This window comes from Rhinolophus sinicus, linkage group LG03 (assembly GCF_036562045.2).
Source record: "Rhinolophus sinicus isolate RSC01 linkage group LG03, ASM3656204v1, whole genome shotgun sequence".
Classification (NCBI taxonomy): Eukaryota; Metazoa; Chordata; class Mammalia; order Chiroptera; family Rhinolophidae; genus Rhinolophus; species Rhinolophus sinicus.
Window position 1 is genome coordinate 46014665 of NC_133753.1, and position 26930 is coordinate 46041594.

At 48.7% G+C, this 26930-nt stretch overlaps 2 protein-coding genes and 1 long non-coding RNA gene across 8 annotated transcripts in view; 1 reads left to right on the plus strand and 2 right to left on the minus strand.

The window, feature by feature from the left end:
• LOC109456405 (uncharacterized) overlaps window positions 1-10988 on the minus strand; it is a 38341-nt gene extending 27353 nt beyond the window's left edge. For 2 of the 3 annotated variants that reach the window (XR_012494719.1, XR_012494717.1), the window contains exon 1: window positions 10855-10988. This is a non-coding gene — a long non-coding RNA (uncharacterized LOC109456405). Of the gene's footprint in view, window positions 1-8002; window positions 8100-10854 lie in introns of those variants that run through there. The other variant, XR_012494718.1, reaches the window with a different exon arrangement.
• Window positions 8240-21044, plus strand: OAZ2 (ornithine decarboxylase antizyme 2). The gene is given in 6 exon segments (XM_019748669.2): window positions 8240-8431; window positions 16979-17054; window positions 17056-17136; window positions 18264-18439; window positions 19490-19575; window positions 19817-21044. Coding segments are annotated over 6 exon segments (570 nt in total). The 5' UTR covers window positions 8240-8411; the 3' UTR covers window positions 19948-21044.
• Window positions 20329-26930, minus strand: part of ZNF609 (zinc finger protein 609) — a 184903-nt gene continuing 178301 nt past the window's right edge. For all 4 annotated transcript variants that reach the window (XM_074327575.1, XM_074327574.1, XM_074327572.1 and 1 more), the window contains one exon: window positions 20329-26734. The gene's annotated coding sequence lies outside the window, so the exon portion shown is untranslated. The remainder of the gene's footprint in view (window positions 26735-26930) is intronic.

The window sequence follows — 26930 nt, forward strand, 5'->3', positions numbered from 1 at the left end:
ATGTTCTGCCCGGGGCCGGAACCCCACGCCCCCGGCAGTCCGGCCCCTCGCTCGTTCTGGTTTCCAGTGCTTTCAACGGCTCTGCCTTCCACCAGGCATTTCCTGCCTGGGGAGCCAAGGGCTGTGCAGGGCTCCTCACACATCTTTGCCACTTCTAAAAGCCGACCCCTCTCTTCTCCCTGGACCCTGACTCAGGGAGTGGGGAGTGGGATGGAAGCCAGACCCTGCGAGGCGGCTCCCTGGACAAGAGGCCACCCCTCATACCCTTCTCCTGCCACACCCAGTGTGGTTCCAGCACATGGATGGGATGGGTCCTGAAAACCAAGCTCTTTCTCCTGATGTTTCGTTTAACCCTGTAAGTGATTTCTGCCCATGTAGCTCGACCATATACAAGTGACCACCTGGAAATCTAAAAAGTCTTGAGAGTGGGAAAAAGCCTTCAAGGCCTGCTCCCAACCTCAAAATTTAGGTGAGAAACTGAGGCGCAAAGAGCACATGTGCCTTGCCCAAGATCAACAACCAATAAAAGGGGGGAGAACTGGGACTTTCAGGTTTTCTGACTCTTAGGTAATGTCCTTCTGTAACCAACAATTTCCAAAGGCAGCTTTGGCGTAACCCTGGGAGGGAACAGAAGAAAAAAACATCTATTTCTTGGTGACCTGATCTTCTTGCTTGGGACTTTTACAACCTTTCTTTTTAATCTCTTTTTTTAGTAACTCAGGCTCCATTTCCACCTTGAAAAGGTGGTGTTTGAATTGTCTTTGTTCTGAACAAAGAAGCTAATGCTAATTCTTCTACACTCCCGCACTCTCAGGCTGAGCAACCCACTTTTGCACTAATTTCCACCTGCATTTGCTTCCTACTTGTTTCATACATGTAAATCATGTCTCTCCAACTCTACTGTAAACATTGCCTCATAAAATTATTCACTGGGGTGGCCGGTTGGCTCAGATGGTTAGAGCACAGTGCCCATAACACCAAAGTCGCTGGTTCGATTCCCACATGGGCCAGTGAGCTGCGCCCTCCACAACTAGATTGAAGGACAACAACTTGGAGCTGATGGGTCCTGGAGAAACATACTGTTCCCCAATATTCCCCAATAAAAATTGAAAAAAAATTATTAATTGAATTTTATGATTAAAAAAAACAACAACTCTAACATTCATTGAGTGCCTACCATGCCCCAGACTCTTTGCTTCTCACCCTATGGAGCTTTTAGTCTAAAGGATGAAAGACACTATGAACAAGGAAACAACTGACTAAATAATTACAGATGTGACAGTTGCTGTGAAGGAAATGCCCAGGGTATAGCAAAGCTCCCAGGGCTCTCTGAGGAGGTGGCTTTTAGGTGAGGTCTCAGGATGGCGAGCCAGCCTCATGCAGATCTGGAATGAGCATGGTCCAGGCCAAGGCAATAGTAGGAATTAATGTCCTGAGGCAGAAAGCAGCTTGTCATGTTCGAGACCCTGAAAGGCGGCAGAGTCGCTTCAGGAAGGAGAGGGAAATGGGCTGCAGTTGAGGGTAGGAGGGCTCAGATCCTGCAGGGTCTCATGCGCAGGAACGGTCAGGAGTCACAAGTGAGGTGGGGAGCCATGGCGGGTTCAAAGTACCACAGGGATACAATCTACATTTTAAAAATACTTAAAATATTGATTACCCTGGCTGTTCTGAAGGGAAGGACTTGGAATAAGGCAAGAAAGGAGCCAAGTAGACAATTAGGAGGCTGCAGTTATTTGAGCAAAAGATGGTGGTGAATTGGAGCAGGGTAGGAGAGATGGAGAACAAATATATCCATTCTGGAGACAGAAATGACAGGACTTGTTCTGATAGGTTAGATGAGAAGGGAGGAGGGGTGAGGGAAAGAGGAATTCTAACAACACCTACGGAGGTACCTGCCTGAGAAGCAGATGGTGGTGGGGTTATTTCTGGAGATGGGAAAGATGGGGAAGGACCAGGTTTGAGGGGACAGGTGGAATCAAGGGTTTGGGTATGTGAGGTGAGAGCCATTTAACAGAGATGTCAGGCCGGCCTTGTCATGTGTCATGTCATGTGGCCTAGGTGTCTATAGCTTAAAGGAGGATTCTAGGCTAGAGACACGGAACCATTAGACCACGGATGGTATTTGAATTCCTGGGAATGAATGAGATCATCTAGGGATATAGAGAAGAGTCTCCAGGACTGGAAGCTGGGGAAATTCAACATGTAGAGGGCAGTAGAATTGGTGAAAGTGGAAAAAGACATTGAAAGCAGCAGCCAGGGAGACACTCAGGATAGGACATCGTCATGGAAAAGAAGACAAAAGTGCCCCAAGAGGAAAGGAGTAATCAACTCTTTAACATTCCTGAAGTCAAACAGTAGGACAGAAAGCCAACTCTGACATGAGCAGCCTGTGGGGAGTGGCAGGCGGCTGTGAGATTGGCGTGGTTTAAGATTTGTTGTTTTTGTTGCTACTATGATGTGTTTTGCTTTTCAAATTTTTATAATGGAAAATATCAAACATACATAAAGGTTTAAGGCATGATTCAACCAATCATCAACTCATAGCTACTGGTTTCATCCATAGACCCTCCCCCAGTTGGTTCTTTTGGAGCTAATCTCAGGCATAGCATTTCCTTCATAAATATTTCGGTGTGTATCACTAAAAGATAAGAATTCTTTTTTAAACAATCAGACCTAAAAAATAATTATTTCTTTTTTAAAAATTCAGGTATCCTTGACACATAATGTATTAGCTTTAGGTGTACAACATAATGCTTTGATATATGTATAGATTGTGACATGATTAGCAGAGTAAGTTTAGTTAACATCTGTCACCATGCATAATTACGTTTTTTTTCTTTTAACGAGAACTTTTAAGATCTACCCTCTTTGTAACTTTTATTTATACAATAGGGAATTGTTAATTATAGTCACCATGCTGTACATTACATCCCCAGGGCTTATTTTATACCTGGAAGTTTGTACCTTTTGACTACCTCACCCATTTTTGCCCACCCCCATAATAGTTATTTCTTAATTATCAGTAAATCAATGTTCAAATCTCCTTAATATATATTTTACAGTTGGACTCACCATCCAAAAAGTGCCACTGGTAACATTTGGTGGATAAATCTCTTAAATCTATTTGAATCTACAGATCCCCTCCACCCTTTTTGGTGAAGAGCGATTTTTGTCCTCTAGAAATTTCCTACATTCCAGATTTTGCTGATTGTATTCCTGTGGTACCATTTAATAAATTCCTTCGTCTCCTTTTATTTTCTGTGAACTGTATTTCGATATAAAGGCTTGCTCTGATTCAGGTTAATGTTTTTGTCTAGAGTACTCGACAGGTGGAGACGGAGCCTGTCATCAAGAAGCTGATAACCTTCACGTGTCTCTCTCCTTTGTCACATCAACAGCTATTGGTGATCATGCTCTCATTACGGGTTTGCAAAATGGTGATGTTCTACTGTTCCTTCTTCATTTATTACCTAATTGGTTCCCTTGAGGCATGTTTGTAAGAAAATCAAGGGGAATGCTTGTTTATTACTCGTACCAGTTTTCAGAATAATTATCTCACATCAACGATTTTGTTAACCTGAAGTACATACAGTTCATATAAGAAAGACGAGTTAAATGCTTGACTGGATTCCCTCCCTTTACTTAGCAGTTTTCAGAAAACTGAGGTGGTTTCTTCGAACTCTCTAAAGGTGGTCAGTGATGTTTCTTTTGTTCTTTTATTTCTCTGTTCTCTCTCTTTTTGAGCGTAGTAAGCACTCATGAACTTTATCATTATAAATTAGCTTTTGTCAGATCTTTTCTGGAGAACAGATTTTTATAGAGAGAAGTGGGACTGAATTTACATTTATGGAACATTTTCTAGACACTGGGCTAGGTGCTTTCACAGACACTATTTTATTTAATGCCCATGGCAGTCTTAGAGGGCAGGCGCATGGCCTCTATTTTTCACTGAGGAGACAGGCCCTCAATAGCCAAGTGACTAGTCCAAAGTCATACAGCCAGCCAATGGCCAAGCTCAGGTTTGTGTGAACCACATGGCACCATGTAGCTTTTTTGGATGAGATCCTATAGACACTGAGTCCCTAAATGGGGCCCACTGATTGCCCCTCCAATCTCCATCTTACCTCTTGTCATATATTCTCCTCAGTTACCTGTTTTGGTTCCCTTGAGTTTGTTCCTCTCATACTTGCACAAGCAATTCCTAGAGATAGCATACTCTTCTGCCCGTAACCTAACTTCTAGCTTTTTGTTGTTGTTGCTAAATACATTTTTATTATATTTACATATGTGATTTTACCTAAGTGTAAACTTATCACATTATATATACATATATGTATATGTATATATATATAATTTTTTAAATTAAAAATTAAATAGAAAATTGCTGACTTGTATTCCATGGTATGGATGTACCACAGTTTGTTTAACCATTCACCTACTGAAGCACATCTGGGCTGATTTCAATTTTTGGCTATATGAATAAAACTGCTATAACATATGTGTCCAAGTTTTTTTGGTGAACATAAGTTTTCATTTCTCTTGGATAAATGCCCAGGAGTGCAATTCTTGGGTCATCTGGTAGTTGCATGGTTAGTTTTTAAGAAACTGCCGAACAGTGTTTCAGAATTGCTGTGTTATTATTTTTTAAGGATTGGAGAGCATGTTTGTGTGCTGAAGGGAACGATTAGATTGTAGGAGCCAGGTTCTTGAAAAGGGGAGAAGGGATGGGCTGTAGCACACGCTTGGAGCATATAGCTTCTGTGGAGGTATTATCTGGTCTCTTGTGGGGGGGGCACTTCTCGGTACCAGGAGGGGAGAGATACAGGTGGAGAGGCAGATAGGTTTGCAGGTTGTGTTAGGAATGAGAGAAAGCTCCCCTTCGCTTCTATTTCCTCAATAGCATAAGAGCTAGGGTACACACACACACACACAGACACACACACATACACACACACACACACAATCATGTTGTACACCTAAAACTACTTAATACAATGCTATAATTATATCTCAATAAAACTGGGAAAAAATCATAAGAGGCTAGGTCATCAGCTAAGATGGGAGGGGTAGAGATTTTGCAGAGAGAGAATAAGTATATAAGTTATGTTAGAGAGCGGAAAAGCAAACTCATGGGGAAAATGTAGTAGGAATTCCCAGGAGGCAGTGTTGAGATGCTGTCTGAGGTGAGGATCATGAAAATGGAGTGAAGATAATTTGCCTGGTGGTGTGATTTCGCTCTAGCAAAAGCACTGAGAAGCAGATGGTGGATTTATCCAGAGTAGGGGTGTTGCCAGGCAGGTACCAAGGGAGGTGATGGATGATGGAAAACTGGGGCCAATGAATGAGAAATTAGTGGGGTGAAGGGTTTCAGAGCTCATGAGAAGGGTCAAAGGATGACAGAGGGAGGCTTAATTAAGGAAAAGGTTGTGGTCAGTCTACATATTGGAAGAGGGTGAAAACAAAGTTGAGGGTGTGACTACAGGAGTGAGCAGCTGCTGTGGAGTGTGGAAAATATCACTGGAGGTGAGAAGGTCAAGGAAGTGAGAAGAGGATGTTGGAGAGGCCATCACGTGGATGCTGAGATCGCCAAATAAAACAACATTTAGGGTGGGAAAGAGGCAGTGAGCCAAGAGCCAAACTGGGGGTTTTGTAGGAAGGAGGGGAAGTGCTGTAGGAAGGAGGGTTTTAGAAATGGCAGTGGGGATGGCAGAGGACCATAATGACCCACTCCCTGACGCCCAGGTACCTGAGAATGAGAGACTAGCATTCACCTAAGAGGGCTGCTAAAGAAGCAGTGTGTCTGTAGGGGATGGCCAGGTGTCAGGTCAGGCGAAGAGGTGAAGGCAGCATCCTGAGAAAAGGCTGAGGATACGGAAGAATTTGCTGCTCACAGGTTGCTGAGGGCACAAGGGAAGGAAGTGGCTGGGGGCAAGGGAGCTGGGAGCAAGGCCGGCACATTGTCAGTGTGAGGACAAGTATGTAAGTGATAAGGAATGAGACAGAGCTCAAACCTGTGGTGATGATGGAGATAAATAGGGACAGGGAAACGATGGGATACAGCACTGTCCAGAATGTTCTGTGTTGCTGGAAAATCCGCACTGTGCAATACTGTAACCACCAGCCACATGTGGCTATTAAGCTGATGAAGTGTGGCTAATGGGACTGAGGATCTGAATTTTTAACTTTATTTCATTTTAATTAATTTAAATTTAAATAGCTGCATGTGGCTAGTGGCTATCATACTGGGCAGCACAAGTTAGAGGAAGGTGGCTCCCCATTTTTGTGATGCTTTCATTTGCTTGCCAGGTGGCCATCAGGGTGGTCACCCCTTCAAACAGCAAGCTGTGGCGGAGACCTTCTCACTCCTCTACCATGTGAGTCTAGACAAAGCACAGGATCAGACAACTTGAACTCTACCACTTAACTAGCTTTCAATTAGAGCAAATAAATGAACTTGCCTAGTACATATAAATACTAGCTGGCAAAATCTCCTTGAGGTTTCATTATTTTCATCTGTAAAATGGGAGTGGGGAGCCATTGTAAAAATTATTGCTTTAAGATGATGTTCAATAAGTGGTCACTATTATTCACCTAGATCTTGATATTTGCTGATCGATTGGTTAAAAACTGCCCTTCAGGGCAAAAGATTACTTGTCCGGAGATGGTCTAGCAGAAATGAGCCATCCCTGCTGCCTTTGAGGGCCAGGAAAACTGCCCAGGTCTCTGGGACTATGAGATAGGGTGGATTGGGGCTGGGTTTCATTGTCCAGTTCTGCTCCAGGAGGTACTAATGAAAGAACAGAGCTAGCTGGAACTTGGAAAAGTAGGGAGAGCCAAGGGGACAAGGTGGAGGACCTAAAGTGAGCCAGGGTGTGGGACCAGCCTTGTTTAAATAGCTAGTGATATTCTGGTATCATTTACCACTTCCCTTTTTGCTGAAAAAGTCTTAGTTTGGCAGCTGCAAACTTTCTTCCATGCCTACATCCCCATCATCTAAAACCCAAAAGCATGTTGTTTGTCAAGTAGCGTAATGGTGTCCTGAGATGGTTCTAATGTGGGACATTTGTGATTTGGGGCTATTGTTACACTGGAGGTCACAGTGATCTCTGATCTGGAGTGTTTGTGATCAGACTTTCTGCGATCACTCATTCCCTAGTTACTTGCTCTGTGGCCTCCCTCAGATCGAGCACTTACCTCATATTATATTGTGATGGCCTCTCTGTGTCTCTCCCTCTGCCCAGATTGTGACATCTGAGGCAGGAACTTTGCCTAGTGGATCACGGAGTATTCCCGGACTCTGGCCGTTGCATGGAGCACACAGTAAGTAGCTGCTCAATAATTATTTGTTGAATAAGTGAATAGGCGTCGAGGTGGCAGTGCTTCACTGTGATGTAAAACAATGTGACGTCTGCTGTTTGCAATCTGGATTGACCAGGAATAGAGTCGGGAGCTTGGATGATTGTGTTGAAGTGCCTGTGATTGTGGCCTGCAGGGAGTGCCATGGGAGAGTTCCTGCACCAGAGATTGTCACTGATCTGTGGGAAGGACCAGCACGGAGAGCGAGTGGAGGTGATGTCACCTTGCGTGATTGGGATCTAAAGTGACTCTGAACAAGTTAGTGATGGCTTCCACCACGGCTGTCAGGTGACTGTGATGCTGACCCACAGAGATTAGGCTTCAGATGACCACCAGCCAGTGTCAGGCCTTAACTATTGACCTGAGATGTGTATCTTCAAGGTGCAGAGATTGTGATCCCAGCTGACAGCTGAGGTTAGTGACCTGCAGTATGAGCTGAGGTAAATGAGATCTGGTGGCTTGGGCCTAGTCTGGGAATGGCGCTAATATGTGTCTAGTACTCTTAGAATTTAGATTTTGTTTTAATAAAATATCCTCTCAGGGCCTACAAAAGACACAGTGCTGCTTGGCCCCACGCAAACAAGGCGTAGGGACGCAGTCTAGATCGGGTCAAAGCTCAGTAAACTCTATTTGAAATACAACGCACCTTTGGGCAGCGCTGCCACCGCCACGGCCACCGCCAACCTCCAAAACTGCGCCTCATCCGGACCCTCTCCCCACCCGCCACTACCGGCTCCTGGTGCGCCTGCGCGGAGGTGGGGCGGTACTTTGCCCTTTGTTGTGGGCCCCAGTTTCCCAGGACACCGCGCGGCACCGGGGTGGGGCTATGCAGATGAGCACTTGGGGGCGGGGCGGTTGCGGCGGCGTCGGCGGCGGCCGGGGAGGGTCAGTTGGAGGCAGGCGCTTGCTGAGGCAGGAGGAGGGCCTGGGCCCGCGGCCTGACAGGGACTTAGCCCGCAGAGATCGGCCCCGCGCGCGCGACCCCACACCCACCCACTCATCCACCTACCCACTCCCTGCGCCGCCTCCTCCCACCCTGAGCAGAGCCGCCGAGGATGATAAACACCCAGGACAGGTAACGGCCCGGCCCAGGCTCCCCGCCCCCATCCTCCCCATATCTGCTCCAGAGGCCTCCTCCCCCACCAACCAGCCGGTCCCAGTCCCGCCAAGGGCCCCATCCGCCCGGCACTGGGTCCCTTCCCCACTTCAGCCACCCCAGTCCGAGCCCCAGCCCCACAACGGGGCCTCCTTCCGTCCTTTAGCCCCCCTCCCGCCAGCCTGGCCCATCCCCCTCATCCGGGTCTCCTGCTCCTGTAAAGCCCCCACAAATCGGGACCCAACCTTCCAATCAGGTCCCCATTTCCCTTCAGCTCCGCCGAACGGTGCCCCATTTCCAAAGTGGGCTTTCTTCCTCATCCAGATTCTCCAAATTGTTTCCCATCTTCCTCAAATCTTCCTCCCCCTTTAAGCCACTTAACCCTACCCTTTGAATCCTTCCCTAATTCAAACTGCACCCTCCAACCAGACTCGTGTGTTATCACTGCTGTCCCCTCCGCCCCAAGTCGGGCTCCATCCTTCAGTTCTCCGCTGGACCCATTACCCCCACCCGTCACCCTCCACTGCTCTCCTCAGGCCTAATAGTCTTTACAATGATGCCCACCCCTTGGTCCCTCACTGCAGCTTCATCTTTTCCCTCCTTCCCTCAGCACCCCTTTCCCAGTTAGGCCCCATTTTCCCTGTCTCCCAACCTCATTCCTTTTATTTCTCAAACCCTTTGGACTTGACTGTTTTCTATCCTGTTCCCCTAATGGGGTTCCCATCACTCTTTTAAACACTCCTGCCGTTTAAACACTCTCCACTGGACCTCATTTTTACTCTTACTCCTCCCATCTTCACTGAACCTCATTTTAGATCATTACATTACAGAACTCAGCCCACCTGGCTTCTCTTTTCCTACCTCCAGTGCCTCCATACTCTGGACACTGGGCCTTTGCAAATTTCCTCCCTCAAAACCTGACCCCGCCTTACCCCATGAATTGGAGAGAAGGGCTGCACATCTTCCTGAAACAGCACCAATGGTTTCTAAACTTACATCATCTATACTTCCCCCTGCTCACACTAGGCAGAATTCATCATTCAGTTTTCCTCTCCATACCTCTCCTCTCCTCCTTTTTCACCAGGGCGCCCCTTGTCCTCCTCTTCTCCCTCAAACACACTCTCTGTTTCTATCCCAAACTCTTCTTTGAAACCCCACAATTCTTAACCCCAGTTGTTTCACATACATCAGAATGGCTTCCATTTAACATATAGGTCTAATTGTCTTCCTCTTTTTTTCCCTAGACTGGTTGCTGCCCCTTCCAAAATGAGTCTGAAACCCATTCGTTCCCCACACCAGACCCTTTGTCCCCAGATTTGGCCTTATGGCCTCTGCCCCTCACTTGGGCCTCATTGTGTTGCAAGCAGATCCATTCCCTGCAAATCCCCCTTAAATTGTGCCTGGGTCTGTCCAAAACTGGACTTCAGTTCCTCTTACAGACATAGCCTTTCTTATTGCTTTTCTTCACACAGGGCTTTAATTACCCCTCAAGGTTCCTCTCAAACTTGGGCTCCCTTCTCACTAAAATGGTCTCTACTTTGCCATTTCTCACTCCTTTAGCAGCACCATTCTTTAATAGTCCAGTTGGGTTTCCAGCTTTTTTTGTGTCTCAGTGTTTCCCAACCTGGGCTGCACATTTGAAAAATCAATCATCTGGGCCCCACCTTCAAAGATCTTGTGTAATTGTGCTAGGGTGGGACCTGGCTATTAAGATATATTTTTAAAGCTTCTCCAGGTTAATTCTTTCTAATGTGCAGCCAGGGATGAGAAACACTGCCTCCCTTTTCTTCTCCCCAGAAGACCCATTCCATCATATTCCTTTCATGGATGTCAGCTCTTTCTCTACTGAAAAGGGCTTTGTCTTCAGGTACTATCTCCCAGGAACTGTCCAGAAAAACCCAAGATACCCACAACAGCCTTTTAAATTCTCCTACCTCGAGTTACTCAGTTCTCAGTCATAGGCCATTTTCATTCTCAGACTCTTATCTAGTCCCTACACGTCTGTTTATTCCCTACATACAGAAAGAGAATTCACTCATTTCCTGGTTTGTTATGGTCCCATTTGACCCATTACATTACCCTGACTCCCAAGCCCTCTTTACCTGCAATCCCAGTCTGCTCTTACATTTTCCTTTTCTGAGACTTTCCATGTCCATCTCTTTTTGCACTCCCCTCTTATATTCCACCTCTAATCCAGCCCTTCTGGAGCTGAGGAGGTGGATATATACTTAGTCTGGATGCAAAAGGCGTTACTTGTAGATAAGGCTTTGTGTGCTCCAAGGATAGAGGACCGGCGTGAGAAGGCAGGATGGAGTGCAGGGCAGGGGTGGAGGGAAGCAGAGGAACCCACAGGAAAACCCACGAAAGGGATATGGGAGGTGGATTTTCTTTTCTATTCTTACGTTTTTGTCTTGGCAGTGGGGTTTGGAAGGTGTTGTGGTCTCAGCAGGCATTCTCTGGAGTCCTCGAAACTGAGCTGATCTAGGAGCCAAGTCCTTTGCAGGCTGAGCCCTGAGAGATGAGCACATGGGACCAGCACATGAGTTGTCGCTGACCTTGAGGCTGAGAGACCTGAGTTCTAGTTGTGGGTTAGCCAGTGTGCTTACATGTAAAAAGAGGGGGTTGGGTTCGCTTAACTTGCAAATTCCTTCCAGCTTCCTAAGTGGCAAAACAGGCTTGCTTGTCTCCAGGGCCCTTGCTTAGAGTGTTGGTAATTTGAGGGGCTTGGCTGTGTGACAGGCAGGTGGAGGAAGGAGCCAGCTGGCCTGCCAGGGCCTGGGCTGGAGCACGGCCTCGGATCAGGCTCTTCCACTTTGGCCTGGGGGTGGGGCGGTGTGTGCAGGGTGTCTGGTTTCTTTGAGTTATGGCAATCCTGTTTCCATAGCATGTTTCCCAGACTCCTCTGGCCTGCCCCTAACTTTCTAAAAGGAATCCTGGTAGAGCCCTAACCAGGGATTGTGATAAGAGCCGGATGTTCTTCCCCCTTAGTGTTCTTGGTGTTTTATATCCGCAGAGGGGGGAGCTGGCTGGGAGTTGAGCCCTCTTTGGGTGGGGGATGGGCTTTCCAGCTTCCCTGGCTCGAGTGAAATACTCAAGAGGTGGAGGCTTGGTTTCCTGGAAGAAATAGTTGCAGAGGAGCCCACAGTATGTTTTGAAAACAAGGCTCTTCCTTTCCAGTTTTGTTCTGATGAGTACCTCCAAAATGTCAGAATTCCTGATGGTGGGGGAAGGAAGAAGACACAAGTGCAAGCAGTTTTATTATAGTTTTTGAACATGAGGTTTAAATCCAAGGAAATCAAGCTTCATGGCCCTTCTCTTCCTAGATTTGCAGGGGCAGGAAGACAGTCTGTCTAGGTCTTGCTGAGAACTGTGACAGTACAGCATGAGCAGAAGAGCTGTTCCTGGCTGGATCGCCATAGTAGGACCAATCTGTGTCTGGTGGGCTTTGAGGAGAAGCGTTGGTTCTACAGGTGGTTTGTGTGTGGGGTGTGTGTGTGTGGGGGTGCGTGCAGGTACAAGAGCACGTGAGAGCTACCTTGAGCATCTTCACTGAATGGTTCCCTGGGTAATGGAATTGCTGTCTCTCCTCCTAAGAATTTGATTTTGGTTAACCCTTACTTTTTGGCACTATGGCTTGTTGGGTGTGGGGTGATCGGGAGAGCAAGTTTTTCTACGATGTGCCTTCAAGGTCTTCCTATAGAGAGAGACTCCTAGTATAGTCAAGAATCCCCCCAAATTGGAGGTATGCTTCAGAAAGCAGTGTGAACTAATAATAGTAATTCCTCACTCTGCCAAGAAATCCAAATTTAGCCTCAGAGCTGCTCAGAAATACAAAAAAGGACTGAGGAGTGGGGTAGAGGGATGTTACCTATGTGTGTTTCTAGAAAAAAAAAGAGTAATTCATCCCTTTTTGAAACATGCAGTATACAGTGTTGATTCAAGTTGGTGCCATGATTTGGAAGCAGTGAAGCCTAATTGAAAGCTATACACCAGAAATGGCCAAGTAGGTGGGCAAGATTTTGTTACTTGAAGTGGACAAAACAGGTAGTTTCCTGTTAGCAGCAGCAGAATAAAATGCTTTGTATAAGATAAACCTTAAGGAAATTTCCTAGGCCTTTGATATATATAAACAATGAGGTGATTCTGTCCTGGGAAGAGGCTGGAACTGGGTGATGGATGACTTCCCTATACAAACTAGATTGAGGTACTTAAAATGGAAACTTCAGGTCTTATTTGAAAGCATGATTAGCTAGCTATCCATCAACCTCTGAGAGCCTATATAGTTGTGCCTTCCTTTGGTGGAAGATGTACCAGTATCAGCAGTGTAATGAGATAAGCAAACCTGAGGCACAGATATTTTAGCTGCCACCATGTGTATTTCTTGTGGAGAATCAACCAAAACCCAGGTTTGCTTTTAGTCTGTGATTCAGAGTGGTGATGTCGTTTTCTTTATAATCGGGTGATGTCATTTTCTTTATAATTGTGCTTATTAGCAAGTAGACTCCCTTTGGCACACAGAATAGCCCTAGTGAAGTGACTTATGCTTGGCATCTGACCAGGGCACCTTTGTCATATGGAAAGGGAATTGGCAGCTGGAAATCGGCCTCTCTACTCACACTAGACTGGAGGTGGCCATCACCTCTTCCTATTCCTTTCTTCCTGTTTCTTTTTAACCAAGTGTGATGGGCAGCCCTGGATTGGTCCCTCTTTGTGTAGGGACTAGTCACCAGAGACCTTCCTAGTCTCAGAGTAAGAGCAGCTTGTGTGAAGGAAGTCAGGGCACCCTAGAGAGTATTCTGTGAGGCAGGGTCATAGCCAGGAATGGGTCAGAAGAGGGTGCAAGAGGGGAGTGAATGGAGAATGCTTGGGAATGTGGTTTTATGACTTTTCACTTGATACCGTAAAGTAGGTAATACCAAAGCCATCTGATCGCCCTCTTGACATGTAATGGAAACCAGAGAGAAAGGGGTGCAGACCTGAACAAGCTCGGGTCACTGATTGAAGGGAAACATGATCAAAAGTATGTGAAGGAGAATATGAAGTCAAGTATTTGTTAGATTTAGCTGAATGGAAGTCAGCCACAGAATTACTTTTATATTACACCTCTATGTAGCAGGCTGTGCTTTGAGCACAGTAAGTATAAAAATCAAAACTGACATAAAGTCAACTGGAAGCGATTTTTAACAGGAGATCCTTTACATTATCAAGAGATGCAAGGTTATTTTCTTTAAATAGCAAGCACCCTGGAGATTAAAAATAGGATTTGAATTATAAAAATTTGATTTACCAGCAACATGCCTCAGGAATACATCTGCTCCATACACTGCCTGTCTGTAGCCAGTCTATGAAATTATAACCTGCTAAGGACATTTCAGACAACAGTCACAGAATCCTTTAAATTAGAGGCAGCAGGATGTGATATGTCGGTAGCACTCATGTATCCTGAGGAGTGTTTCCAAAGGGCATGCCCGATAACAACTGAGAAAATAAAAGGCACTAACAGATCGGCTGTAATCTCCCATCTCCTTTCCGAATTGACTTGGATACCTGATGCCATCATTTCCAGCAATGGTATATTTTATTCTTCTCCAAAAGCAGGAGCAGCCCAGCTGGATGTGTGGGTTCGGTCTGACACATTTGATGCTTCTTATTTAATCAGCTGTGATCTTTTCAGCCTCTGGACTGAGCTGTTTAAATCATTCTTTTGGTGGTAGAGGTTAAACCAGTCCTGCCCCCTCATTGGAGTGAGCAGGATGTGAGGAAGGAGTGGAAAAAGCTGGGCATTGGAGCCAGTAGAAACATGACTGAACTGAATATGAAACCTAACCTGGTTTGGATCCTGTGACAGGAAGACTTGTGTGTAGAAGCCACTTTCTCTTGTGCTTAAGTTCCTCCAGGATTCACTTTTCTATTGAGGTTGGTGGCATACTGTGCCCCAATACCGTTTGGACACTAAAGGCAATACAAGAAGGCCATTGCTGGGCAATTTTATGCCCCTTCATTTCTTTAACCACCACATTTGTACCCATCGCCCTTTCTTTTTCGCTTCATAAATGATAATCAGGTTTTTTGAGAGAAGCAATTTGCCATTGACAGCAAGTAACTGAAAACATCCATTATGATGGACGATGAAGATAATTATTGTGATCTATCTACTAAGCTCATCCCAAACGCCAGCTGGATACCAGGGTGGGGGCCTAAAATACCCACCCCCACTCACATACACACTTGCTTTCTCTGCAGATTTTGTGGGAGAGGAGGAAAGTTTCCAGGATGCTTGTGTGTGAGTGGGGACGTAAATGATGTTACCATGGAATAGGCTTCTTGCATTTATTTGAGAAGTGAGGTGAGGACGTCAGATACACCATGAGCTCACAGATTAGTGCTGGACGCAGGGCAGCCCTAGGGATTCTTTCTAGGAAGATAAAGGGGATTCTGGATCTTAAAAAAAAAAGAAAACCCACCTTATTCTGATCTCAGTGGGTTGGTGCCATTGCATCTGCCATTTGCGAGTAAAAATTAGCTTCGACTCAGGATGGTGGTTAGGATGCGGGGCAGGGGTTGGATGTAACTCCCATCTAAAGATGCTGAAGATGAATTTCTCTGGAAGTAGCAGTCTGAAGTTGGTTAGCACCAGAATTCTAGAACTGCAAGGGCCTTGGTGAGCTAGTCATTTTGTGACCTGCACATTGTGGTGGTGTACGAGGCTGCCCTCATCTGTCTGCCCAGGGGTCTGTCCAGGCCGTGGGGGCTCCGCTCGCCCATATAAGCCAGCAGGGGCCTGAAGCGGGCACTAGGGGATGGGAAGGGAACCGTATCGTGGTGTGTATGTGCCTTTGCTTGGGGCAACTCCCACCCTTGCCTTATTTTTTCCAGCTTGGACACTATTATTTTATCCCTTAACACACTAGAAGGGGGAGTATGACAACTAATTGTCCCTAGTAGAAACTAAGTCCCCTCCTTGAAAACAGTAGCGTAGTCCTCCGTTGTGCGCCTTCTCCTAGTGTCTCCTGGTGATGCCAGGAGTGGGGTAGCCGAGGATGCCCGGAGGCAGGAGGGGGTGCATATGGTTATCACCCCGATGTTGCTGCTGCTCTCGGCCCACTGACACTGCCCTGGGAATGCCATCTCCCAGGGAAAGTGCCAAGTGTAATTTCAGGGCCCCAGTTGAAATCCTTGATGGAAGAGAGCAGCTGAGCTAGAGCATTGATGGGTTTGGACTTCTGTCTCAGCTGGAAGGCTTGCACAGGTCCCTTACTGTTGAGGGGCTCAGCGGGCTGCTCCTTTGGTTCTTGTATCGTTGCCACGTTAGGTGTGAGTTCAGTTCTGTCGCTCTGAGCCTAAGTGAAAAACCCAAATCTGCCATGCCATGCCATATAAAGCACAGGACAGCGTGAAGGATGGTGTCTTGCATTATTTTACATCTGGTTTTCAGGGGGAAAAACAGCCTTGATTTATAGCATTTGCTGATTGCTGTGGTGTAAATACTCCGCCTATGGCTGACTCAAGCTACCAAAGTGACATCATTACATGCCTCGTTGGGAAGATGTGCACAGCGGGGTGAGCTGGCTGTCATGGTGTACACGCACAGACAATTTACCCCTTACCTTGCTTCACTTGCCCCTGGCCTGTGTGAGCTACATCTCAGCCTAAGGAGCCATGAAACTGGATTCAAAGAAGGCAGTGGAGTAGATGTGGAATCCCGTTGGGTCCCCCTGAAAGGCACGGTGGCCAGTAAGGGCACGTACCAGGTGATTACTGGCTTCCTTGCTTAGGTCACAGCACATACACCTCCTCCCAGCAGCACCCCTTCCTATCCCAGTACTACACACCTGAGTGTCCATTCTCACCGTGTCAACATTACAACTCACATGCCCAGGGCAGATTCTAGCAAAGAAGGGCGAGGAAGCCCAGCATTTGGTGGCTCACTAGGGACAAACTCCAGATACTCTGTGCTCTAGTGACCTCCTCTCTGGGAGCCAAATCCCCGGGTTTAATTCAGTTCTTGACCCTAGACAGATTTGGGACATGATTTCTGTCCACTTCCTCTATTTAGGTCAGGGAGGAGGCCATCATTGGAAAAGTGGCCTTGGCAGTTCCTCAGGGACGTGGTACCCATCCCATGCGACTTCCGGAGGCCTGTTTGCCTCTTCAGCGATTGTGTAGGCTTTGTGATTTTGCCACGTAGGTGGTGGACACACGTGGGGTACGGAGAGAGGTGCTGGGGGGTGCAGCGCTCTAGGCCTAGAAGCTGGCCCGGATCTGGTTCTTCCGGGGTCTGCCAGCAGAGGTTTGTTGGTGTTTGACAGGCGCTCGGGGTCACATGCAGGCGGCCTCCCTGTGCCTCTGCAGGACAGCGGCTTCCTGCCATCTTAGAGCAGCAGTAGTTCTGCGAGTGGAAGTCCAGGGCCTGCGCCTATGCTGGAGGGGTGGCGCGACTTTTTCGGGAAGGGTGGGGCGGGGTAGGATGGTGGGGTGCATCTTCGCGTCACTGAGTTACATCTCCTCGCACCTTGTCTCTTGCAGTAGTCTTTTGCCTTTGAGTAACTGTCCCCAGCTCCAGTGCTGCAGGCACATTGTTCCGGGGCCTCTGTGGTGCTCCTGATGCCCCTCACCCACTGTCGAAGATCCCCGGTGGGCGAGGGGGCGGCAGGGATCCTTCTGTCTCAGCTCTAATATATAAGGTAAGGACGACGGGGGGCGGAAGGCCTCTGCTGCGCTGACGGGCAGTGAGCAGCTTGCTGTCTTCTGCCTCAGGCCAGGCCCAGAGGGGACTGGGAAGGGCTCCGAGCTGAGGCTGCTGTGTGGCTTTTGGGGGGGACGGGGAGGATCTCGGCAAGCAGACACCCTGCGGTCTTCTTAGCTTGGTGGCTGCATGTTAGTGCTCGTTCAGGGTCCAGAGTGGGAGGAAGAAGGGGGGAATGGGAGAGCTCTTCCTGTAATGACTCCTTCCTTAGTTTCTCTTGAGAAACACCAAGGTCCAGGAGTTTCCCCATCGTCCTCACCCTTGGCATCCTGGCCTCAGTCCCGCCAGATTAGGAAGGGCGGAGGGTAGAGTGCAGGTGGCGGTAAGGAGAGGGGGCTTGCGTCTCAAACACCTATCACCCTGGCAGCACAGGGCACAGCCCAGGGCTTTAGAGACCGCTGGACTCTGCCCTGGGAATGGTCCGGGCTGGGGCAGCCTGCCCTTTGCTGGCTTTTAATGTCCTGTGATTGAGGCCCCCAAGTTGCTTTGGCTGCTCCCTAAGACTGGCCTGGAAAGGAAGCAGGGTGGCTGAGTTCTGGTCCCTTGAGGACCTTGTGGCCACCTGGAAGCAGGCTGGGCCCCAGCCAAGCCCTCACGTATCTCATCTGTTTCTAGTATTTCTCTTTCCGAGGGGGAAGGGCAAGGGCATGCTGGTGGGGGGAGCAGCATGGGCTTGGAGTCCGGGATTCCTGGTTTGAATCTCACGTCTGCCATTTACTAGCTGTGGAGCCTTGGATCAGTTGCTTAATTGTTCTGAGCCCCTAATACCTGATTTAAAATGGGGATGTTAATGCCTACGCCAGTGCTTATTGTGGTGATTGAGAAATGGGAAAGCACCTTGCACAGTACCTGGCATCTAGTGGACACTTGCTAAAATTTCTGTTTCCCATCACACGGGCTTTTAGCCGACATCAGCTGGTCTTAGTGGCTGCCCCGTGTAGCCAGCCTGCAGCTCTACATTTTCAGCGTGCCCTCTGTCCCATGCTACCCAGTACCGCCTAGGTTGGGAGCCTAGATGTGGCCAGAAGCAGTAGTGACGTGTCCCCTGACCTGGTCTCTTCCCAGGACGAGAAGCTCACTGTGACCCAGGACCTCCCTGTGAACGATGGGAAACCTCACATCGTCCACTTCCAGTATGAGGTCACCGAGGTGAAGGTGTCTTCCTGGGATGCAGTCCTGTCCAGCCAGAGCCTGTTTGTAGAAATCCCAGATGGATTATTAGCTGATGGGAGCAAAGAAGGGTAAGGAGCAAGGGCCAGGGAAGGGGAAGGGGCAAATGGGGAAGGAAGGAGGTCGCATTCCAGACAAGGGCATGTGCTTCCTGGGGAGGACAGAGGAGCAGTCTGCCTTCACCCTGAGCTCTAGGCCTCCCAAGCAGATACCATTTTGTAACAGGCGGGCTATTTTTAGCCAGTAAAACAGGCCTGCTCTGGGTTATAATTAAAGCAGATCATTATCACATTAACCAAATCCCTGTCATTAATCGCCCCATAGTTCACTCTTCCCAGCAGACAGTAAATGCTCCTTGAGCCACCATACAATGGTGCAGTTCAAAAGGCCAGGAAGCTCAGAGATCCGGTGGGATTTCATTGGATTGGGCAAGACCCTCCACGCAGCCAGGTGTGTGAGAAAGGCCTCAGCAGGGAGTTCTCTTGAGTGGCTGCAGCCTCTGGAGGAAACCCTTCTCGCAGTGTTAGGACTCTGAGTCCCTCTCTGCGGCAGGCGAGCATTATCCAACTTGGCATCTTTGGAAAGCCCTTGAAAAACTGGGTTTCTCCCTAGGTCCCATAATGTCTTAGGAACTGCATTAGTTAAGTTGGTTAATTTCAGAGGAAGAACCCCTATTCTAGGAAGAGAGAATTCAGTAACCTTTTTCTTTTTTAAAATTTTATTGGGGAATATTGGGGAACAATGTGTTTCTCCAGGGCCCATCAGCTCCAAGTCGCTGTCCTTCAGTCTGTATAGTTGTGGAGGGCGCAGCTCAGCTCCAAGTCGTCGCTGTTTTCAGTCGTTAGTTGCAGGGGGCGCTGCCCACCATCCCATGTGGGAATTGAACTGGCAACCTTGTTGTTGAAGAGCTCCGGCTCTAACCAATGGAGCCATTCAGCCGCCCCCAGGAACCTTTTTCTTAGAGATTGTGGCTTATTTTTTCCTGAACTTAGGGCTCCTGGGGTCTTGAAATAGGAACCTTCTCCCTGAAGTTTCTCTATTTATAAATAAGCCTTTTTGCGGGTGGGTGGCTGGGAAGTGCAGAGGTGGTAGTGGGCCTGAGTTTTCTTTGCTTCTTGCAGATTGTTAGCACTGCTAGAATTTGCTGAAGAGAAGATGAAAGTGAACTACGTCTTCATATGCTTCAGGAAGGGCCGGGAAGACAGAGGTGAGGAGTCAAAGCAGTCTGAGACCTTCCCTGAAAATGAGGGACATGGGAGGGGAAAAGGGGGCTCCTGTATAGTGAGGGGGGGCCCTACAAACCTGGGCAGTCATGGGGGGCAGTGCCTGAAGGGTCTTTAGACCAGGCCTAGAGCTTGTTTATTCCATTTTGTTTTGGCTTTTTCCTTGATTTCAGCCTCCTCTTGTATTTCTTATCAAAATCCTTTTTATACTCTTATCTTCTGCAGCTCCACTCCTGAAGACCTTCAGCTTCTTGGGCTTTGAGATTGTGCGTCCAGGCCATCCCTGTGTCCCCTCACGGCCAGATGTGATGTTCATGGTTTACCCTCTGGACCAGAACTTGTCCGATGAGGACTAATGGTCATAGAGGATGCTTTGCCCAAGAGCCACAGTGGGGAAAGAGGGGAAGTTAGGCAGCCCTGGGACAGAGGGGGCTCCTGGCTGTCTAGGGAAGGACGCAGAGGGGCTCAGGGTGAGGGTTGCCTATTGTGTTCTTGGAGTTGACTCGTTGACATTGTTTTCCATAAAGAACAGTAAAAACATATTATTCACATGTAATCACCAATAGTAAATGAAGATGTTTATGAACTGGCATTAGAAGCTTTTTAAACCGCGCTGTGTGATGTGCTCTATCTAGCCTAGGGGAGGGCATTGCCTAGAGGGGGAGGGACGTCTGGGTCCGGGGCAAGGCCTGGAGGGCAGCGCTGTCAGGCTCAGGTTCCCCAGCTGTTGGGCTTTCTTTTCTGGTTTTTAAGACTTGTGTATTTTCTTTCCTTGCTTCCTGTCACCCCAGGGGCTCCTGAGTACAGGCTTTTCAGCCCCTGGGCAGTGTCCTTGTGTTTTCTAACACTAGGCTTTTCTGTGTGCATTTGCGTCTGGCCTGGAGAAAGCAGGTCTGATCCCTCCTTTACAGCTTAGTGTTATTCTGGCATTTGGTTAAGCTGGCTTAATCTGTTTCATGTTATCAATGCATTTTAAATAGGGGCACTGAAGTTCACTCCCACCACCAGGGCTTTTTTTGGGGTGCCTGGGCCTTACAAAACACTAGCCAAACTAGAATTCTCAAATCACAGCAAGAGTTCTTGCTCCTGGCTGTAGGCCCAGGCCCCGGTGTATCTCCTTCCCAGGGTCACAAAGAGCAGAGAGGAAGAAGAATAGCAACTCAGGGCCTGGGGCTTGGGCGGGGAGGGGTCTGCTCTGAAGGACTGGCTGCCTCTGCCTGGCTGATGTGCTAACCGCGCACCCCCACCCCACCCCTCCAACAGGTCTGACTAGTGCCTGAGACCCTGCTCCACAGGGCTGGGGTGGGGCTGGGGAGGTGGAAGTGGCCTGCCCTTTTATGTTTTTAAGGAACAGCTGGTTCCAAGGGGGAGAGATCTAGATTGGGTGAGTGGGTGGGGGTGTTAGGGAGGCAAGTGTGTTGTGTTACTGTGTCAATAAACTGATTTAAAGTTGTGCTTGGTTTGCTCTTTATTCCTGTATTGGGACCAGCTTCCTGCCACTACTGTCTTTTGAATCTAGAGCCTAACTTAGTAGGGGTGTGATACGTGCCTCTCAGCAAAAAAACAGTGGAGCATCTGGACAGATAAACTGGCTGAGGTCTCTGGGGACCACATTACACTGCAAAATATGGGGTTGCTAGGAGTCTGGGACACACTGCCAGAGCCCCCTAGAGAGACAGATGTGTACACAGCAGCTTTATCCAGAACAGAGGCTACACATACCACGAGCCAAATGTCTCAGTTCTTCCTTTTGTATGGACAGCTGAGTCCTGAAATCGGGTTCTGGCTTTTGCAGGGAACGGACATCTCCATTCTTAGAGGTTTCTGACGGAAGCAGCATACACCTTCCTTAGGAAGACAGTTTTCTCCTTTGGAGCCCAGTGCCCTGAGGCATGGCTGCCATTCCCCTTGGACCACCAGTCTGATGAAGAAGCCCTCTGTGCCACGGGAGGGGGCTAGAATCCTCTTGATCGATATTCTCTCTCTCAAAATTTCTCAGTGGCTTACTAGCATTTCTTTCCTGCTGCTTGTTTTCCCAAGTGAAGTGCTGGGACTGTTCTTCCACCTACTACAGTTTGGGAACTATCTGCTGCTGAGCTGTGGCTGTCTTTTCTTTCTCTGAGTCTTTAGGCCATTTTCACATTGTTGTGTGTGAAGCTTGCTGGTGTTTTCACACTGGGCCAACTCTTTAACCTTGGACCCCCACCTGGTATTCTTTAAAAGAAGTGAGCTCAGCACCTTCACCCCTCCACAGTATTAGTAGGTCTGACCTAGAGAGATTAAACTGAAAGAAAGGCTTGAAGGTGTCCTCCACTGAGCAGATAACCCCCAGAGGCGGCATAGAGGCAGTGACTGAAAAAAAAAAAAAGTCACTACAGTGAGGTTTACAGCAGATCCGTGTGAATGGCGACAATGGCTAAGGAATCTACAAAACAGGTAAAGAACCAAGGCAAAACTCAGTCCTTTATCATCCCCAAAGCCAGCAGACAGGAAACATGCTTGAGATTCTGCTGCCCTCTGCTGGTGGATCCTCTTTAATACAGCCAGAGTCAGAAGGTTGCATTGGAAACCCAGGCACTCAGTTCTAAGATTTCCCTTTCAAAAAGGAAAAACTTTGCTAGATAATACCACTTACAGGAAAGAAATAATGGTACCCAAAATCTGCGCTCCAATTAAAAAAGCAACTTAGAAGGTGGAATATTTTGAGGGGATGATGGAGTGGGAGGGGAGATATGTGAAAGGCAAACTAAGTCTAAATTTAAGAACAGGGATATTAAAAACTTTATTCAATAAATACAACAAATAATTTAAAAAATATACTTCAATCCAAAGCCAATTAAGAAAAGGAAGTAGAGAGAAAGGGGGAAAAGGTGGGGGAAGGGAGAGGAAATCAGGGAAAGGAGAAAGTTCAAGAGGTGGAACAATGGTTTGGTTGGGCTGTTTCAGAAGGTACCACCCTTTGAAATTCTGATCAAATGCTCTGACCCAGACACCCTTAGCACTTGTTCTGATGGCGTAGCCATAGGAGCCCACCAGCCAGGAATGATTCTCTGGGCTCTGGATCAGAGCACTCTGGAGGCTAGAATCTGGGGGAGTCGGAGTTTCCCACTCCTTAAAAAAAACCACCTATTCTAACTCCCAGGCAGGCTGAAGTAGTGCAAACTCTTAGGCAGAGAGCTCCCACTGCATAGTTTCCAAGGTGAGTGTCCAAAGCCAGGGTCTCTGGGAGGTCCCAGAGCACCCAGGGGTCCAAAGCCACTTCGGTGAATGGGATCTAAGGGGGAAGACAGGAAAAGCCGGGGCACAGGATCAAGCTCCTGGGTAAGCCAGTGGCAAAGCCGGGAAGGTGCTGGGCAGGCAGTCTGGACATTGGATTTAACAGCTTGCCAGCAGCCAGGGAAGGTGGAGCTGAGGATGCGGAAGGAGCAGGACCAGGAAGATCAGGAAAGCTGAAGGAGAACGGAAAGGTGGGGAGGAAGGAGGAAGCAGCTCAGCAGCAAACTCCAGGAGAAATAACCAGCAGCCCTCACAGATTTGTGATTGTCTCTTAAAAAGATTTATTTTCTCTTCTTGCCTGAATGTACAAAGGCAAAAAGAGTACAGTTTGTATATATATATATATATTTATATTTATATATATATATAAAAAAACAAGGAACTTGGTAATGTACACTTTACAGAAGGGAAGAATCAGGAAGACTGAAATTAAATCCAACAGAGCAACGCCAATGGAACAAAAGCTATGAACAGCAACACTGCCCCTCCAGCCCGGGCCTCCAGCTCGCCCCAACCTGCTCCCAATGGGGGGCTGAGCACCAAGGCAAGCGGGTGGGCTGGGGCAGGAGGGGCTGGGGCTAGGGCTGGGGAGGAGCTCAATCCCAGGAGGGCCCCATGGCAGAGGGTCATCAGGAAGCTTCCTGGGAGGCCCCAGTAACAAAACAAGTAACAAAGGCCCAGAATGCACGGGGCCAACTAGCTGCCCAGTTGAACCTTAGGGGCATCAGAGTAGACACTGGATGGTGACGGGCGATGGGATAATTAGTGACATGGGTGACCTCAAAGCCCATACACAACAACTCGTAGGCCTTCTGCAGTCCTATCCGCCCACACCTGAGCTAAGTCCTCCCACCCCCACCTTGGAGCCTAGAGAGAAAAGATTCAAGAATCACCATTTCATTTCATGGGGTGCCCTCTTAACCCTTCTGCATGTGGTCCTTTGACCTTGAGATGTGTGGAGAGGGTGAGGTAAGAGAAGGGAATTTCATACATGTACACATACATGTATAGGCAGGGAAAAGGGATGAAGGGAACTGACACACCTTAAATGAGGAAGAAATGGGTGTGAATGCTGGAGAGCAGCTCTCCAAGCCTTGGCTCTCTGTCCTACCTGGGGACGAGGCTCTCCCTCTAGCTCCTCTGAGGTGCCCGATGAGCGATGTCTAGCAAGAGGCCTGGGCAGGCGGGCTCAGAGAGAGCCTGTCTGGTGGGCTGAGCCCTTCGCAGCGCACTTTTCCAGCCTTTGCTTGTGGGGTGGGGTGGGGATCCTCACTGCGTGTCTCATCCCTCTGACCAGGTCATGGGTGCCACAGGTACCCCCACCTGTGCTCCTCCCAATGCAGAGAGGCTGGAGGTAGACAGCAAAATCCTTCACTCCAGCACTCGTCAAAGATCTTCCCATTGCTGCTGCTGCTGCTTCATGCTAGTGCTATTTCAAGGAGGGAAGACTGGACCTGGCAAGGATTTGGGACCAGGAGGATCAGGGATCAGGAAAAGGGAGGGCCATTCTGCCATTGTCACTTTCACCTGCTCTTCTGGGCAGTGCAGTGCCTACTTTTCAAGGGAGACTTGACTATAAGGGTCCAAGAGCCAAATGTTTTATAAGGGAAAAAAAAAGAAAAAAAGCTGCCCCCTTCTGCAGAACCCAAGGCTGCCCTGCTAATACGGAAGTTCCTCTTCTCTGTGTTACAGAACAAAGTGGAAAGGGCAGGAATGTGGAGCCAGGCCTGCCCAATGGGAAAAAATTACTTCAAACGGTTTCTTTACAATATGTACAGAGCACGCTGTGAGTCAGCGCCACAGATACAAAACGCACAACAATATTAAAAACAAACAGGAACAGAGATGGGTCCTTGGCTCCACCCCACAAGAGTCTGGGAGGACATAATCAGGCTGAAATTCAGAGTCATCCTTTTGGTGGGGGTGACTCAGGTTAGGTGGGATGAAGGAATCCACACCAACTATTTCCACGGGTGAAAGGGAAGTTACTGCTCAGAGCACGGCCTGCTGGGGCCGCAGGAGGCAGACGGAAGGATGGGGGAAGGAGGCTGCGTGGGGCCTGCTAAGAGGTGTAAAACTGAGTTTTTTGCATGGGCTCAAAACCCAACTTGAACAAAAACAAGAACGTGAAGCCTAAAGGAAAGGTCTACAGGGCAGAGGGGCTTCTCTTAGGCAAATCACCCTGAGCCTCTCTACAGTAGGGCTCCGGGGGCCTGCGAAGCGGCCTCTGCGGACATTGTGCTTACTGCCCTCCAGCTCCACGCCCCACACGTCAGAGCCAAGTCCTTTTGCTCTTTCTTAAACGGTCACTTTTGGCACTCTGGTCACAAACACGCCTCTCTAGCCTCGACTGGTGTCTGTCAGTCTCTCTCAATCTAGAAGGTCAAGGAAAGATAGGAGAGGAAGAGAACAAAGGGATGGTAACTCAAAAGCAAAGTAAGAGCTAAAGCTCCCCACATCGTGGGGAAGAAGTGACTCCAATAAACCTCCAAATCATCGGCCCTTTCCCAGTACAAAGAGCACAGAGCCTGGCCTGGGAGACTGCATTGCTAAGGAGAGCAGAGAAACGTCTGCCGCCTCAGAGCCCAGCTCCACCGAGTACCCTCTGGCTCCGAGCAGTAATGGCGTGGATGTGTCATCCCAGGGTCTAAGGAACACATAACCTCCCATGGTCAGTGGCCCCTAAACAAAAACGTGTGTCACAAAGAAACACGGCTTGTATTGGCACACACGGGGTTCTAGACTGAGCTATAGAACATCATGTACTTGTATACCGAGGAACGGTATGCTTGTGGCCCTAAGTGAGGACACTCAGCGGGCCGCCTGGACAGGACATCTCAGGATGGTTGGGTGTGCCAAGGGCCTGTCTCCTGGGCCTGGGCCTCAGCTGGCCTGCAGGCTCTGCAGCTCCCGATGCTGGGGAATACTCTTGCACCTGCCTGAGTCGTAAGAGCCAAGTAGTGGAAAAGAGGAGGAGAGATCAGCGTGGGGACCGCCCTGGGAAAGGCACCGAGGGGCGAGGAGGAAAGAGAGACAAGGGCAAGGGGTTGGGGCTAAGAAGCAGCAGGACTCAGTGGGGATGAAGGTTCTATTCACAGACTCCATTCATGCTCCAGCTCACCCCCAGTATCCCTGGGGGGCCCTGTGCTGGTGTGGGGACCCCTGACCCTCTGCCTGACAGGGAGAGCCCAAGGCCATGGTGGGGCAAATACCTGGGTTTTCCTTTTCAGACTGGGCTCTGAGCATTTATATGTGCTCATGTGAGAGGGGAGAAGTCTTCATGTTTGAAGACCTCGTTTTCACAATTACAGAGAAAACAGCCCCCGATTTCTTTCCTGAGATTCTAATTCCTCCACGTGCTGTCAGTTCCCAGGGCCCAAACCACTGGGGAGATGCAGGATCTGGTGATGGTGGTAATGATGGTGAGAGAGGGGATGGCTGTTGTGCTGTCTTCAGACCTTACCCAGTGCTTGGGGGGTCCCTCCCCGGGGAATGGGGGAGGGGTTGGTACTCCTCCAGCAGCTGACCAGGGGCTTGGGGAACAGAGCAGTGACTTCTCTGGGCTGAGCCCTCTGGTTGCTCCCCATGCCTTCATCTCCACAGAGGCCACGACAGTCACAACTGTGGCCGAGAGAATAAATATTTTTGCTAAGTACCAGCTCTCCAGCTCCTGAGGAAGAGGGAGGGTCGGGGAGTCCGGGGGGCTGGTGGAGGCGAGATCGCCCAGGGTCTGCCTTCGGTCATGGTGGGAACACGGCAAACAGGATGATCAACACCATTGAACTGATGTCTAAATGCCACCTCCAGCACCTCCTTGGGCGAGCCAGTCCGGGCTGTGAAGCTGACGTTATCCGGGCACTTGGGGTTCTGCAAGGGAAACACGGACAGATAACCAGGCATTCAGCCGGCTGGCTTAACAACCACAAGGTGGCGCTCCACGAAAATGAACAGCAGGGGAGGCTGGTACCAGGCTCCCGAGGACAGGGGACGTATCTGAGCACGTGGCTTCATGGAAGACTTGTACAAGAGGCTGGGCCAGCGATTCACCATTTCCAGACCGCTG